Source organism: Oncorhynchus mykiss, chromosome 9 (assembly GCF_057628025.1).
Source record: "Oncorhynchus mykiss isolate SJ-2025 chromosome 9, ASM5762802v1, whole genome shotgun sequence".
Taxonomy (NCBI): domain Eukaryota; kingdom Metazoa; phylum Chordata; class Actinopteri; order Salmoniformes; family Salmonidae; genus Oncorhynchus; species Oncorhynchus mykiss.
In genome coordinates this window covers 38352085-38369590 of record NC_143030.1, presented here as the reverse complement: position 1 = coordinate 38369590, position 17506 = coordinate 38352085, and the positions used below count along the sequence as shown (strand labels likewise).

The window sequence follows — 17506 nt, the reverse complement described above, 5'->3', positions numbered from 1 at the left end:
GAACTTGCTTCCCGACACTCAGCCCACATCGTTACAGTGAATCAGACAATTACATTGATGGAAGTTGCAATATTAAAGCTGATCTACTTTTTAAAAATATAAATAAATATAAAATGAAATAAAGATATGTTTGGGGCAAATCCAAAGCATCACTGAGTACCACTCTTCATATTTTTGAAAATATATATATTTATAGGGGCTTGGGAGGCGAAGGTCAAGTCATGCGACCTCTGAAACATGACCCGCCAAACTGTGCTTCTTAACACCCACCCGCTTAACCCGGAAGCCAGCTGCACTAATGTGTTGGAGGAAACACTGTTCACCTGACAACCGAGGGCAGCCTGGAAGGGCCCGGCCCGACACAAGGAGTCGCTAGAGCGCAATGAGCGAATTAAAGCCCCCCCCCCGGCAAAACCCTCCCCTAACCCGGACGACACTGGGCCAATTGTGCGCCACCCTATGGCACTCCCGATTACAGCCAGTTGTGATACAGCCCGAGATCGAACCCGGGTCCGTTGTGATGCCTCTAGCACTGCGATGCAGTGCCTTAGACTGGGAGGCCACAGTTCACTTGGGAGACAACTCTTCATATTTTCAAGCATGTTGGTGGCTGCATCATGTTATGGGTATGCTTGTAGTCGGCAAGAACTAGGGAGTTTTTTGGGGGGATAAAAATAAAACCTAAAACACAAGGCCATATATACACATGGAAGACAGTGAAGGTTCCTGAGTGGCCAAGTTACAGTTTTGACTTAAATCTACTAAAAAATCTATGGCAACAACCAATTTGACAGAGTTTCAAGAATTTTGAAAATAATAATGGACAAATGTTGCACAATCCAGGTGTATGAAGCTCTTAGACTTATCCAGAAAGACTCACAGAAGCTCCCAAAGGTGATTCTAACATTTGACTCAAGGGTGTGAATACTTACAGTATGTAAATGAGATATATCTGTATTTCTTTATCACTAAATTTGCTAACATTTCTAAAGCCAGGTTTTCACTTCGTCATTATGGGTTATTGTATGTGTATGGGTGAGAGAAAACAACAACAATTGAATCCATTTGCAATTCAGGCACAACAAAAATGTTGTGGAATTATTGTGTAGTAATTTAATGTGGAATAAGTCAAGGGGTATGAATACTTTCTGGAGGCACAACTACCTCAACATCCACCTCAATAAATGAGACCTCATCCACTCACTCACACTCACGCACGCACGCACACACACACACACGCACGCACGCACGCACGCACACACACACACACACACGCACACACACACACACATATTGTGTACAATTAGGTATAGTACAGAGAGAACTGTTGTGGAAACAGTAGCAGGGTTTGCTTAGAGAGATCATAGAGAGATATCAAAGAACTCATGAACTGTCAACTGAAGAAAAACATCAGTGTCGACACAGCTCTTTCATCTCATCTGTTCTCTGACCAAACCACTGGGTGATATCTATCAGTTCTTCCAGCTCCCACTCATCCTCCCTATGACTATAAACAGGGGTGGGGGATTTATGGCAGAAAACAAAGATCTTTAGAAGAGTGGGTCATCTGTCTTCACAGATGCAGTCTCTTATCAAATTCATCCCAGCATTGCTATTCAAGAAATTCTCACCATCAGGGCCCACCATGTTGTTGCATGTTTACTCAATATATATGTTTCTACATTGCCCTTCCCCACAGTGAAAAAACACATTGTCTCACATAACTCACAGGATCTACTGTTTTCAAGAGGGTAACCAGGAGGTGATAGTGTCACAACATAAATCAGTAATTATGTGTAAGAGTAGTAAGTGCGTTTGTGAAATGAGACCTTGTCAGTGTGTATGTCCTGTAGGCCTATGATGGATCTAGGTTTCATGATTAGGAACCTGCAGAACCGGAGTGTTGTCTTTGTGTCCTGGCAGTTACACCCTCCTTCTGCAGACAGGAGTCATGATGAAAAATAAGCCACCAGAGAGCATTGACTGTGTCCAATTTCAACACCTGACACACCCTGTTCATACCACCTCACTCAACACCCCCACAAATGGCCGCAGGAAGATGGTTTTGTTGTCAGTGTGTGAGAGTGACAAGGCAGTCAGATTTAGAGATGGAGGTCAAGCATGGCGGTAAGTACACTCACTCATTAATGATCCTAGTTGAGAATCACTGAAGTGAAGAACAGGGCTATTGAAGAACACACAGGGGTATTCCACATGTTCTAACTTCCTGCTTACAACAGGGAAATGAAGGTTGAGGAGCAAGATAAGAGCCCAGAGGGGTATACTACAATCAGGATCAAGGAGTTAGTCCACTAACTTTCCCAAATATAATGAAATAACAAGCTTAAAAGGGGCTTGGTCTAATTGCTCAAAAACAAAAAACATAACTTTATCGTTCTTAATGAACCAGAAAATCTAGTTATTTCTGGTTGTTTATCATAGTTAGCTGGCTAAGACATTGATCCTGATTTGTCGTACACCCCTCTGGTCCTGCTGTTCACCACTGTTTGTATAATGTCAAGTATGTACTCGTGTAATTAAATGTGATTAGATGTGATCGCTGCCTTTTGCTAAAATATTTTGATTGAGAGAACTTTGGAACTTAACAGGGAAATGCGGCAATGCTGTACACACATACACAGACATACACATTAACAGGCAAAAGAGAGCAGACCAGAACAAGGGTGTACAAAACTCAATTATTTTATTAAACTTCTATCTTATGTAATCTGTATATATAAAAGTTCTAAGCCATTGGCCTGAGACTAGAACAGACAGTGAGGCTGGCGTGTTTTATCATATCCACATTAGTCCTCATTATTCACCAGCAGCCAGAATTGTACAACAGACAAGAACAAAAAGAGATGTAAACAGAGGCGACAAAAAAAAATCATATACGGAAGAGTAGAGGAAACGACTGCACAATGCAATGTTGTGAAGACGGTCAGTTAGACTAGTGGAGAGAAGACTGGAGGTCCTTGGGAGACGGAATAAATAGCAGGAAGATGCTTTGCTCAGTTGATTGGCCATGCCATCCAACCCCGTGCTCCATTGGGCCGTGATTGGACATGGGGTAAGAGGGGGCGGCGGCAGAGGGGTTGCTGGACCAGTGGTACTGTCAAACCATAAGTGCACAAAACGGGGTGTGTGGATGTGTATATTTTTCTATGAGAAGAGCTTTGTGTGAGTGTGTATGCATTTCCCTGTTTGAATGTAGTCAGGTTGAAAATGATTGGCACCCTTGATATAGATGAGTAAAATAGAGGTCTTTAGCCACGCACACTAGTGGTGGGTTTGACATCGAAATAAGGATGCGTGAGCAGAAATATGGTGGTGGATCTTCGACTGTATGGGGCTATTTTGCTTCCACTGGTCCTGGGGCCCTTGTTACGGTCAAATTTACCCAGTACTAGGACATTTTAGTCAAAAACATGGTTGCCTCAGGAGGCTGAAACTTGGCCGCAAGTGAATCTTCCAGCAAGACAATAACCCCAAGTACACATCAAAAGCCACAAAGAATATGTCAATTGAACATAAAATAAGATCTCTCCCAATGTGTTCTTCAATCTCATAAAACACTTTTTCTAAAGGCTCAGTGCCATTATCCTCATAAGGTCAGGAATTGAAAATAGGGGTGCCAATACTTTTTACTCCCACCATCAAAATATCTTTCTCTGAGAAATTGTATTAGTATAAAATAACAATTTTTGCATATTTTTGCATACAATATAGCAGAGTATTTGTATTATTTATTGTATACAGTCTTTTTTGCTAATCTTTATCAAGGGTGGCATTCACTTTGGACCTGACTGTATACAAGTGTGTATGCGCATATTTGTGTAATACAACCCTGTTTGCAGATCCTGTTTTTCAGGAGCTGGTGAACACTCATATCAACCACATACAAGGACAATTTTCCATCATGATTCTGGGCATAGCATTGTCTTCCATCCTCTTAATACCCTTTTTGTTTCAATTCTCTTAAATACATATTTTACATCTCAGATTCAATACCACTGTGTGTGTCAACAAAGTACGTACGTACGAACGAACGAACGAGAGAGAGAATGTTGCATGTGCTTTCCAATAGGTTACACCGGCACACTGATTCTACTGTGTGCTGGGGTATGGCTCTCCAAGGCCACAGGGTATATCAATCAACAACACACAGACCTGAAAATAATACCCTATCAATACAACGGGAGGCCAGCAAAGACGTGTGTGTGCTCAGTCGCTGTCGCTGGTGTCACTGCTGGGGTCTCCCTGGACCTTGTTGCGGTGCTGCATGGCACGGTGGTAGGCCACCTGCACTGACTTGCGGATGTTGGACTTCCTTCCCTCAAGCATCTTCTCCTTGTCCAGCTCCTGGTCCACCCCCAGAGGAACCAGCTTAGAGCGCGGCAGCCACTGCCTACAGACATGGTCAGAAACACACACAGGGACATACAGTACAGGGTAGTAGCTTCTGCAGACATAATAGTAACTACTGTGTGAGCTGTGACCTAAAACAATGTTTTTTTCTCTCTCTTTGTTCTCACGCAAAGCATCCTCATCAACCACTCCTGACCCACTTCAGCTGACCCACTTTTTGCTTTCTTGCATTTATATGTCAAGAAAAGTTCCCTTTGTTCTTGTACTACTTGAAGACAGCCATTTGACATGCTTTAGTGAAAAGCTGCTGAGCTGCACGTTGTTGACTACAGCCAGAGGTTTGCTGATACACTCTGATTCTGGGTTTTCCGCTGCCTCTACTGAGTAAGAACCTGAGCTGTAGAAGGGGAGGCCTCCAAATCACCACTTCTCTACCAGAGTGTGAGAGGGATTGAGGTTTGAGTGGAGTGAGAAAGCGGAAAATGAGTAGGAACAAAGAGAGAAAGAGAGAGAAAAAACAAACACATAACAGAAAGAGAGACAGTATCAAGAGAAGAAACAGTGTACTGACCAGGTTCTCTTGTTGTCGAAGAAGAGAACCAGGAAGAGGTGTTCCCGGGCCTCCTGGGTCATCTGTTCCCCCAGCTTCAGGACTTCCTGGGGGGGCACGGGGATGGGGACCCCTCGGTGGAATACCCCCTCCCTGGGCATCTTAGGATCTATGATCTAAAGGGGGGAAGAGGAGGGTTAGGATAGTTTCATGAATATGGTGCGAAGGGGCCTCCCGAATGGCGCACTGGTATAAGACACTGCATCGCAGTGCTAGCTGTGCCACTTGAGATTCTGGGTACGAGTCCAGGCTCTGTCGAAGCCGGCCGCGACCGGGATACCCATTGGGCGGTGCACAATTGGCCAAGTGTCGTCCGGGTTAGGGGAGGGTTTGGCAGGCAGGGATGTCCTTGTCCCATCGCGCACTAGTGACTCCTGTGGCGGGCCGGGCGCATGCACGCTGACACTGTCGCCAGGTGTACGGTGTTTCCTCCGACACATTGGTGCGGCTGGCTTCCGGGTTAAGCGGGCATTGTGTCAAGAAGCAGTGCGGCTTGGTTGGGTTGTGTTTCAGAGCACGGCTCTCGACATTCGCCTCTCCCGTGTCCGTACGGGAGTTGCAGAGTTGAGACAAGACTGTAACTACCAATTGGATACCACGAAAAGGGTGTTAAATTAATATGGTGTGAGAAATATGTTGTGCCTCTTTGTGGCCGAACAGAAATTTAAACCATAGTTTATCCTAATGTGTGTGTGTCCATCCATTGCAGGATTACCAGAGCAGGGTATGAAGGGTAGCCTCTACACTTGGCCCACACCAGGTCCAGAGCATCAAGGGAAGAGTAGTCATCTGATGGCATCCTACAACCTGATCGGCCCCGGCCCCACCCTACTGAGAGAAACACACGATACATCAGAATCACATACATACAAGTTTTCATCCCTGTTTGAGGGCCCAAAAAGGTGATTTTTTAGCACAGAAACACACAAAACACTATTTTTACCTCCTAAACACACACACACTTTGGGAAAAGGAGAGGTAGAGCGACAGATGAAGATAAGTGCATGCCTATGCGTGTGTGTGTAGTGTGTCACTCACAGTGTGAGACACTGCGTGACCCTCCCACAGAGTAGGAGTCATTCTCTGTCCCTGATGTCTCCTCACTGCTGTCCTCCTGGAAGGCGGAACGAGGGAACGACTGCTTCCCCCGGCCCTGCTTAGACGGAGTAGTACTGAGAGAGATAAAGAGAAAGACAATAAAATAGTAATTTATTCATCCTAAACCAAAATGTGTGTATCATTGAAAGTTCAGTTGTGTTTGACTATGTGACTGTGTATGAATGCCATTGTGTGTGGATTATAATTACCTGGTTCTGTCAGAGGCAGCGCTGCTGCTGCTGCTAGTGGTGGATTCAGAGTCAGAGCTGGATCGAGGGAGGCTCCTCTCATTCCTGTACACCCGGAAACTCTCTGTCACCGGCTGGTTGCCCCCAACAAAACCGTTAGTGGGCAGACCTAGGAGACAGAGTCATAACCATTACAGTTACTAGACTGACTGTCATAACTTCAAAAACACAAGTAATGACAATATAACAATGTAAGAAGTGTGATTGTGCGTGTGTGATTGTGTGTGTGTTACTCACTCGGAAGGAGGTCGTCACTGTCACTCTCGGAGCTGGAGCTGCTGTGAGGGCTGCGGGGTCTCTTCCTCTGCCGAGGGGGGGACAGGAGGGGCAGTTGAGGGGGACCAATCGGACTAGGGCTTACCCCCGCGTCTCTGTTCTTAGGGGGGCGGCCCGGCCTCTTGGGAGGTCCGGCCATTTTGGGGTTCTTCTTGGAGAAGAGGACAGAGGTACGACGTCCCACCTCTGGAGCTAGAGCCGAAGACGATGCACTTAGATCTACAGAGAGAACGAGGAAGAGCAAATGGAAGTACAGTATATCATATATCCCTCCTTCGTAAAAGGAGAGTTGGGAATTAATTACCAGTATGGTAGGGGTAGGCCAGTGTGAGATAGTTATGAACAGTTATTCATATGAATGCATAGTGTATTTACTGTGAGTTAGTTTAGATATACCCTCAGTCTCACCCTTGCCACTGATCTCCTGACTGCTGCTCTCCTCCCCCTCGTCATGGCGTCCCGTGGAGGAGGGGTGATGGGGGAGGCATGGTCCCCTGTCCCCTCCGCCCCCTGAGTCCCTGCTCCCCATGCACGAACCCCCCTCTCTCTGGTGGGCCAGTTTCCTCTTGATGACCGTCATCTCTTTCCTCAAGGCTTTGGCCCGCCGCGACCGACCGATGCTGTGCTTCCCCGAGCTGACCTCATCAAAGCGCGCCTGCAAAAAACACAGCTGCTCCTCCAATGGCAGCCGTCGCCGGTTCTCTGATAAGAGCAGGTCTAAGAGACAGAGAGAGATTTAACGCAAGTACAGAATCCCAAATAGCTATACAGCAACATAATTACTTAATTGGAAGAGTGCAACTGAAGGAAAAGGAGAAAGGGGGAGAGGCAGAAGTAGAAAAGCTGGTGGTAAAACAGGACTCCAAGCCACTCACCCTCCTCATTGGAAGAGAGCGGCCTGTCTCCGTCTCGGTCCCTCTCTCGTTCTCGCTCCCTGTCCCTTTCTCTCTCCCGCTCCCTCTCTCGGTCTCGCTCTCTGTCACGCTGGCTGTCAGGGCTGGGCTCTCGGGGGAGGTGCATGCCTGTGTCATAGTCCAAGCCTATTCGCTCAGCCTGTCTGCGGGCGGTTCTGATCACGGCCCCGCCCATCTCTCGGAGGCGCAGAGCGGCGCGGTAGAACACGGTGTCCTTGGCGTTGTATTTGAGACAATTGTTCACAATGAGGCCAAAGTCTGCCTCGAAAGCCTCGAAACTGAGGTAGCAGTGAGACTCAAGTAGATTCCACATGGTCTGGAAGTCCATAGGCCTCTCGATGTGGTCCAGGTAGTCTGGCACCTGAGGAGAAAAAGAGGTCAGGGTTAAAGCCCTCCAGCCACTGTGTGTGCAAATAACATTTGTGTGTGCGTGCGTGTGTGTTACCTCAGCCAGAGGGACAGGCTCAGTGAAGAAGTTGCTGGTGTCTCTCTCCTGTAGTTGCTCCAGGGTGTTCCTCAGTAGGACCAGGAAGGGAGTTAGCTGCATCTCTAGTGCCATCTGCTGTACCTTGATCTACACATTCCACACACACTGTAAAAAAAACTGCTCACTGTGCAAACTGCAAACTGCCAGATGTCAAGTTTGTGTGTCAATATACAAATGTGCGCTTGAAGTGTGGATGTGAGGAGTGTGTGTGTGTGTCTCACCGTCTCCCTCTTAAGTTTCTCTCTCTTGCGGATGAGCTCCACCAGTAGTCTGGCTCTCTCCAGGTCATGTCTCAGTCTCTGCCATGCTTTCAGCTGCTCCTTCAGAGCCAAGTTATTCTCCTCACTGTCCCTCTGGGGCACCAACACACACACACACACAAACTGGTTTGTTTGGCAGTGTAACACAGTTAATCAGGATACAGCAGCACACTCACACCATTACAGCAGAATCAAACAACTCTCTCATTTACATAACTCTTTCTCACACACACATCAGTCCAAACACATGCAGAGCTTCCAGTAGTGTTCTCCCTACCGCTAAGATAACACCACCAGACAGAGACGGTGTGGTGGTTACCGTGGTAACCTGTGACTCTGGCGCCTGCGGCTGTGAATGTAGCTGCTCTGTGTTGCGTTGCGACTGCAGGTGGGTCTGGAGCCGTCGCAGTAGAGGGACACCATTCCGGCTCTGCCTCTTCAGGGTCCAGTAGCTATGCAGTCGCTGCATAAACTGGCTTTTCCTGGGCACTGTCAGGTTACTGGTGATCTTACTGAGCCTGGGGAAGAACACACAGGGGAGATGGTAGGACTGAAGAGACTGGGAGAGTATGTGATGTCTGAATCTGTAATGCCTTTGTATCTGCAGTGAGTGTGTGTGCATACACTGTGTGTACCTGTGTGGGGGTATACAGGGCACAGACACCACAGGCGCAGCGTTCCTCTTCTCAGCCAGTATCTTCCTGGCTCTCTTCATCTTCAGTCTGGACTTGGCCTTGGCCCTCTTGGCCCGCTCTGAGCTCCAGCCCTTGGAGTCGTCATCGTGACCTATACTGGGCTCATCGTCCTCCTCCAGCTCGCCCTCGCTGTGGGAGGAGCCCATGCTAGTCCCTCCCGCCCCTCCGATGGGGCGTGCAGAGCCGGGCGGGGTGTGGATGTCGCAATAGGCGGTCTTGCGAACACTGAAGGAGGTGCCGTTGGCACCGGTCTCCCTGACAGGCTCCATCTTCATGTAGAGGCCGGCCTGCTGGGCGCAGGTGACGTGGAAGGCTGTGTAGCAGTTGGCCTTGTGGCACTGGATGCAGGCACCTGAGCCGCGCTGCTTGCAGATGTAGCAAGTGAGCTTCCATCGCGCCGGGGGGATGTGTTCGATGCTGTCGATGGGCTCCAGGAAGACAGTGTTGGCAAAACACACCTTGGGGAGAGAGAAAAAGGGGTGAAAAGGGGTCATTGCAACAGGATTGTCAACAGGACAGACTAGATGCAGACATGCACAGCATCAAAACTATCATATGGTTTGTCAATACACAGCTCAAGCACAGCATTCACACATACACTCCAACTCTTGAACTAGTGCTCAGAAATTAGTGCTTTTGAGGTCATTTTGATCCCCCCCCAAAAACAAACATTAAATGTATGCATTATGTGGGCTGAATGCTGTGACACAGAATAAAACAATGAATAAAAGTACCATAACGGCATGACTGCTTACCACTTAACCATAATGTATTCATAGTACTTCAGTAAAATATTTCAGTTGTGTATATTACATTTGTTTTATTTGATTACTTTATTATTTCATTCCAAGTCATCTCATTATTATAAAGCTACTGCTTATGCTGTCAGATTTTTTTTTTGTAGTAGTTCTTCAAAGTAAATAAGGCAAACTTTTATGACTGCTAAATACCAACCATCAGTCACATAGATCATGTATTTTCAGGTAAGGATAGCTCACCAAGCAAGTGCTCTCTATCCCTCTCGATTGTGTGTTCTTCTGTCTCTTCTCTCCGTCTCTGTGTACTCCCCACACAGACCGGACAAGTAGGCGCGCAACGGATTATGGTCATTGTAGTTAGTTTAGTACAGAAAACGTGGTAATTATGTTGAATATTGGCCTGTTGGAAACTACAACTCCCTACGACATCGCACAGTTCGGGCTTGAGCTGATTTATCTCTAGAGAAACTGCGCATTGAGCTCACAACACTGAATTAAATGGAATTCAAATAATTGAACAGACGTCGGTCAATTAGTTGTTTAAAAAACAAATAACAACCTTGCACACACTCCTACCCTCACAAACACTATTACCCTCGCACACACTCTCACCTCAGGGATCCAGAGGGCACACACCACATGGGCCCAGCGTGCGTCATCCGTCTGTTTGAAAGCTCCACCCTTGTTGGGGCATAGGGCACAGTCGACGGCCCGGCTTGGGGACTGGAGGCAGCGACGACACAGCCACTGGCCCTCAGGGATGTAGGGCACACCGTAACACTCCTGGTGTACGGCCAGGTTACACATGTCACAGAACAGGATCACGTTGCTATTCTGACACTCGCCATCGTTACAGATGCAGCAGACGGCATCTTCGTCGATCAGGGCGCTAGGGTCCATCTGGGAGAGAATGGAAAAGGGGGAGAAGAAAAGAGGAGAGGGTAAGGGGATAATTTAGGTCTTCAACCTTTTCTTGCCCAGGCAAACCGGCAACCGAGGGACCCAGTCATACCTGAGGAAAAAAAAAATGTCACATCTTGTCTTATCATCAAGTGATTGATAATGGCAAGGAGAATGAATCATCATTTTTAAATAAATATATTTGGTAGATAGTTTTTCATTATTTTGACCTCCCCACAATAGAATTGGAAGAGGAGGTGTAAACTCTAAACATAACCTAATAGCTTGAAAAGGTATTCCAAAAACATTTTCGCTAAGAGCAGCTGGTTAGACAAAGGTTAGCCATGCATGTCCAAGTCAAATCAAATCAGAAATCTGAAAATTTGATTTGATTTGATGTCCAAGTCAAGAAAGCTTAACAGCAGCCAGTGGCACATGCTGCACTGGTAGTCTATCATATTGTGGTACAAAAGCTGTCACTCAGAGCGAGAGACAGAGTGTACCTAGTGTTTATCACCTTGTTGTGGCTCTCGAAGTAGGACTCTTTCTCCAGCCGGTCCATGAGGTACTCAAACACCTCCTGGGGGATGGGCGTCACCCCGTCACTACGTCGCTTGTCATTCATGATGTCCAGCCAGATGTAGTCCTCTTCATCGATGTCATACTCCACCTCCTCATCCAGCTCCTCTACCGACTTATCTATGTACCTGAGGGAGGGAAAAGTGTGGGGGGAAAGAGGATGCAGAAATGATTTAAAGTGAGATAGAGTTTGGACATGGATACCTTCAATACCACCAGCCGAGGCAGGGTACTGTGACTGAACTGTAGTAGGATGAGTGTATTATGGTACTGTGACTGACCTGAAGTAGGATGAGTGTCGTGTGGTACTGTGACTGACTGACCTGTAGTAGGATGAGTGTCGTGTGGTACAGTGACTGACCTGTAGAAGGATGAGTGTCATGTGGTACTGTGACTGACCTGTAGTAGGATGAGTGTCATGTGGTACTGTGACTGACCTGTAGTAGGATGAGTGTCATGTGGTACTGTGACTGACTGACCAGTAGTAGGATGAGTGTAGTGTGGTACTGTGACTGACTGACCTGTAGTAGGATGAGTGTCATGTGGTACTGTGACTGACCTGTAGTAGGATGAGTGTCATGTGGTACTGTGACTGACCTGTAGTAGGTTGAGTGTCGTGTGGTACTGTGACTGACTGACCTGTAGTGGGATGAGTGCCATGTAGTACTGCGACTGACCTGTAGTAGGATGAGTGTGGTGTGGTACTGCGACTGACATGTAGTAGGATGAGTGTCTTGTGGTACTGTGACTGACCTGTAGCAGGATGAGTGTCGTGTAGTACTGTGACTGACCTGTAGTAGGATGAGTGCCGTGTGGTACTGTGACTGACTGACCTGTAGTAGGATGAGTGTCGTGTGGAACTGTGACTGACTGACATGTAGTAGGATGAGTGTCGTGTGTGGGACTGTGAATGACCTGTAGTAGGATGAGAGTCGTGTGGTACTGTGACTGACCTGTAGAAGGATGAGTGTCGTGTGGTACTGTGACTGACCTGTAGTAGGATGAGTGTCGTGTGGAACTGTGAATGACCTTTAGTAGGATGAGTGTCGTGTGGTACTGTGACTGACTGACCTGTAGTAGGATGAGTGTCGTGTGGTACTGTGACTGACCTGTAGTAGGATGAGTGTCGTGTGGAACTGTGACTGACTGACATGTAGTAGGATGAGTGTCGTGTGGGACTGTGAATGACCTGTAGTAGGATGAGTGTCGTGTGGGACTGTGAATGACCTGTAGAAGGATGAGTGTCGTGTGGGACTGTGAATGACCTGTCGAAGGATGAGTGTCGTGTGGTACTGTGACTGACCTGTAGTAGGATGAGTGTCGTGTGGTACTGTGACTGACATGTAGTAGGATGAGTGTCGTGTGGGACTGTGAATGACCTGTAGTAGGATGAGTGTCGTGTGGTACTGTGACTGACCTGTAGTAGGATGAGTGTCGTGTGGAACTGTGACTGACTGACATGTAGTAGGATGAGTGTCGTGTGGGACTGTGAATGACCTGTAGTAGGATGAGTGTCGTGTGGGACTGTGAATGACCTGTAGTAGGATGAGTGTCGTGTGTGACTGTGACTGACCTGTAGCAGGATGAGTGTCGTGTAGTACTGTGACTGACCTGTAGTAGGATGAGTGTCGTGTGGTACTGTGACTGACCTGTAGTAGGATGAGTGTCGTGTGGTACTGTGACTGACCTGTATCAGGATGAGTGTCGTGTAGTACTGTGACTGACCTGCAGTAGGATGAGTGTCATGTGGCACTGTGACTGACCTGTAGTAGGATAAGTGTCGTGTGGTACTGCGACTGACTTGTAGTAGGATGAGTGTCTTGTGGTACTGCGACTGACCTGTAGTAGGATGAGTGTCGTGTGGTGCTGTGACTGACTGACCTGTAGAAGGATGAGTGTCATGTGGTACTGCGACTGACTGACCTGTAGTAGGATGAGAATCATGTAGTACTGTGACTGACCTGTAGTAGGATGAGTGTCGTGTGTTACTGCGAATGACTGACCTGTAGAAGGATGAGTGTCGTGTGGTACTGTGACTGACCTGTAGTAGGATGAGTGTCATGTGGTACTGTGACTGACCTGTAGCAGGATGAGTGTCGTGTGGTACTGTGACTGACTGACCTGTAGTAGGATGAGTGTCATGTGGCACTGTGACTGACCTGTAGTAGGATGAGTGTCGTGTAGTACTGTGACTGACTGAGCTGTAGTATGATGAGTGTCATGTGGCACTGTGACTGACCTGTAGTAGGATGAGTGTCGTGTGGTACTGCGACTGACATGTAGTAGGATGAGTGTCTTGTGGTACTGTGACTGACCTGTAGCAGGATGAGTGTCGTGTAGTACTGCGACTGACCTGTAGTAGGATGAGTGTCGTGTGGAACTGTGAATGACCTGTAGAAGGATGAGTGTCGTGTGGTACTGTGACTGACTGACCTGTAGTAGGATGAGTGTCGTGTGGGACTGTGAATGACCTGTAGAAGGATGAGTGTCGTGTGGGACTGTGAATGACCTGTAGAAGGATGAGTGTCATGTGTTACTGTGACTGACCTGTAGTAGGATGAGTGTCATGTGGTACTGTGACTAACTGACCAGTAGTAGGATGAGTGTCGTGTGGTACTGTGACTGACCTGTATTAGGATGAGTTTCATGTGGTACTGTGACTGACTGACCAGTAGTAGGATGAGTGTCTTGTGGTACTGTGACTGTCCAGTAGTAGGATGAGTGTCGTGTGGTACTGTGACTGACTGTTCAGTAGTAGGATGAGTGTCGTGTGGTACTGTGACTGACCTGTAGTAGGATGAGTGTCGTGTGGTACTGTGACTGACCTGTAGTAGGATGAGTGTCGTGTGATACTGCGACTGACCTGTAGTAGGATGAGTGTGGTGTGGTACTGCGACTGACCTGTAGTAGGATGAGTGTGGTGTGGTACTGTGACTGACCTGTAGTAGGATGAGTGTGGTGTGGTACTGCGACTGACCTGTAGTAGGATGAGTGTCGTGTGATACTGTGACTGACTGAGCTGTAGTATGATGAGTATCATGTGGTACTGTAACTGACCTGTAATAGGATGAGTGTCGTATGGTACTGTGACTGACTGAGCTGTAGTAGGATGAGTGTCGTGTAGTACTGTGACTGACTGAGCTGTAGTAGGATGAGTGTCATGTAGTAATGTGACTGACCTGTAGTAGGATGAGTGTCGTGTGGTATTGCGACTGACCTGTAGTAGGATGAGTGTCGTGTGGTATTGTGACTGACCTGTAGTAGGAGGAGTGTCATGTGGTACTGTGACTGACTGACCTGTAGTAGGATGAGTGTCGTGTGGAACTGTGACTGACTGACATGTAGTAGGATGAGTGTCGTGTGTGGGACTGTGAATGACCTTTAGTAGGATGAGTGCCGTGTGGTACTGTGACTGACTGACCTGTAGTAGGATGAGTGTCGTGTGGTACTGTGACTGACCTGTAGTAGGATGAGTGTCGTGTGGTACTGTGACTGACCTGTAGTAGGATGAGTGTTGTGTGGTACTGTGACTGACTGTCCAGTAGTAGGATGAGTTTCGTGTGTGACTGACTTGTAGAAGGATAAGTGTCGTGTGTTACCGTGACTGACCTGTAGTAGGATGAGTGTCATGTGGTACTGTGACTACCTGACCAGTAGTAGGATGAGTGTTGTGTGGTACTGTGACTGACCTGTAGTAGGATGAGTGTCGTGTGGTACTGTGACTGACTGTCCAGTAGTAGGATGAGTGTCGTGTGTGACTGACCTGTAGTAGGATGAGTGTCGTGTTGTACTGTGACTGACCTGTAGCAGGATGAGTGTCGTGTAGTACTGTGACTGACCTGTAGTAGGATGAGTGTCGTGTGGTACTGTGACTGACCTGTAGTAGGATGAGTGTCATGTGGTACTGTGACTGACTGACCTGAAGTAGGATGAGTGTCGTGTTGTACTGTGACTGACCTGTATCAGGATGAGTGTCGTGTAGTACTGTGACTGACCTGCAGTAGGATGAGTGTCATGTGGCACTGTGACTGACCTGTAGTAGGATAAGTGTCGTGTGGTACTGCGACTGACTTGTAGTAGGATGAGTGTCTTGTGGTACTGCGACTGACCTGTAGTAGGATGAGTGTCGTGTGGTGCTGTGACTGACTGACCTGTAGAAGGATGAGTGTCATGTGGTACTGCGACTGACTGACCTGTAGTAGGATGAGAATCATGTAGTACTGTGACTGACCTGTAGTAGGATGAGTGTCGTGTGTTACTGCGAATGACTGACCTGTAGAAGGATGAGTGTCGTGTGGTACTGTGACTGACCTGTAGTAGGATGAGTGTCGTGTGGTACTGCGACTGACATGTAGTAGGATGAGTGTCTTGTGGTATTGTGACTGACCTGTAGCAGGATGAGTGTCGTGTAGTACTGTGACTGATCTGTAGTAGGATGAGTGCCGTGTGGTACTGTGACTGACTGACCTGTAGTAGGATGAGTGTCGTGTGGTACTGTGACTGACCTGTAGAAGGATGAGTGTCGTGTGTACTGTGACTGACCTGTAGTAGGATGAGTGTCGTGTGGAACTGTGAATGACCTGTAGAAGGATGAGTGTCGTGTGGTACTGTGACTGACTGACCTGTAGTAGGATGAGTGTCGTGTGGGACTGTGAATGACCTGTAGAAGGATGAGTGTCGTGTGGGACTGTGAATGACCTGTAGAAGGATGAGTGTCATGTGTTACTGTGACTGACCTGTAGTAGGATGAGTGTCATGTGGTACTGTGACTAACTGACCAGTAGTAGGATGAGTGTCGTGTGGTACTGTGACTGACCTGTATTTGGATGAGTTTCATGTGGTACTGTGACTGACTGACCAGTAGTAGGATGAGTGTCTTGTGGTACTGTGACTGTCCAGTAGTAGGATGAGTGTCGTGTGGTACTGTGACTGACTGTTCAGTAGTAGGATGAGTGTCGTGTGGTACTGTGACTGACCTGTAGAAGGATGAGTGTCGTGTGGTACTGTGACTGACCTGTAGAAGGATGAGTGTCGTGTGGTACTGTGACTGACTGTTCAGTAGTAGGATGAGTGTCATGTGTTACTGTGACAGACCTGTAGTAGGATGAGTGTCATGTGGTACTGTGACTAACTGACCAGTAGTAGGATGAGTGTCGTGTGGTACTGTGACTGACCTGTAGTAGGATGAGTGTCGTGTGGTACTGTGACTGACCTGTAGTAGGATGAGTGTCGTGTGATACTGCGACTGACCTGTAGTAGGATGAGTATGGTGTGGTACTGCGACTGACCTGTAGTAGGATGAGTGTGGTGTGGTACTGTGACTGACCTGTAGTAGGATGAGTGTGGTGTGGTACTGCGACTGACCTGTAGTAGGATGAGTGTCGTGTGATACTGTGACTGACTGAGCTGTAGTATGATGAGTATCATGTGGTACTGTAACTGACCTGTAATAGGATGAGTGTCGTGTGGTATTGCGACTGACCTGTAGTAGGATGAGTGTCGTGTGGTATTGTGACTGACCTGTAGTAGGAGGAGTGTCATGTGGTACTGTGACTGACTGACCTGTAGTAGGATGAGTGTCGTGTGGAACTGTGACTGACTGACATGTAGTAGGATGAGTGTCATGTGTGGGACTGTGAATTACCTTTAGTAGGATGAGTGCCGTGTGGTACTGTGACTGACTGACCAGTAGTAGGATGAGTGTCGTGTGGTACTGTGACTGACCTGTAGCAGGATGAGTGTCGTGTAGTACTGTGACTGACTGAGCTGTAGTATGATGAGTGTCATGTGGCACTGTGACTGACCTGTAGTAGGATGAGTGTCGTGTGGTACTGCGACTGACATGTAGTAGGATGAGTGTCTTGTGGTACTGTGACTGACCTGTAGCAGGATGAGTGTCGTGTAGTACTGTGACTGACCTGTAGTAGGATGAGTGCCGTGTGGTACTGTGACTGACTGACCTGTAGTAGGATGAGTGTCGTGTGGTACTGTGACTGACCTGTAGAAGGATGAGTGTCGTGTGTACTGTGACTGACCTGTAGTAGGATGAGTGTCGTGTGGTACTGTGACTGACTGACCTGTAGTAGGATGAGTGTCGTGTGGTACTGTGACTGACCTGTAGAAGGATGAGTGTCGTGTGGGACTGTGACTGACTGACCTGTAGTAGGATGAGTGTCGTGTGGAATTGTGCCTGACTGACATGTAGTAGGATGAGTGTCGTGTGTGGGACTGTGAATGACCTTTAGTAGGATGAGTGTCGTGTGGAACTGTGACTGAGTGACATGTAGTAGGATGAGTGTCGTGTGGTACT

At 47.6% G+C, this 17506-nt stretch overlaps 1 protein-coding gene across 7 annotated transcripts in view; it reads right to left on the bottom strand.

Annotated features, from left to right (window-relative positions):
• Positions 1-2687: 2687 nt before the first annotated feature.
• The window catches only part of LOC110531979 (peregrin), a 49992-nt gene continuing 35173 nt past the window's right edge, over positions 2688-17506 (bottom strand). For 3 of the 7 annotated variants that reach the window (XM_036987881.2, XM_036987883.2, XM_090184110.1), the window contains 14 exons: positions 11135-11324; positions 10330-10617; positions 8900-9417; positions 8542-8782; positions 8226-8357; positions 7963-8091; positions 7479-7878; positions 7012-7320; positions 6565-6822; positions 6289-6436; positions 6020-6153; positions 5697-5812; positions 4943-5097; positions 2688-4411 (listed from right to left, as the gene is read on the bottom strand). In XM_036987881.2, the coding sequence (XP_036843776.1) occupies positions 4228-4411; positions 4943-5097; positions 5697-5812; positions 6020-6153; positions 6289-6436; positions 6565-6822; positions 7012-7320; positions 7479-7878; positions 7963-8091; positions 8226-8357; positions 8542-8782; positions 8900-9417; positions 10330-10617; positions 11135-11324 (3202 nt within the window). In that variant the 3' untranslated portion in view covers positions 2688-4227. Of the gene's footprint in view, positions 4412-4942; positions 5098-5696; positions 5813-6019; positions 6154-6288; positions 6437-6564; positions 6823-7011; positions 7321-7478; positions 7879-7962; positions 8092-8225; positions 8358-8541; positions 8783-8899; positions 9418-9957; positions 10618-11134; positions 11325-17506 lie in introns of those variants that run through there. The other 4 variants (XM_036987884.2, XM_036987885.2, XM_090184109.1 and 1 more) reach the window with 4 other exon arrangements.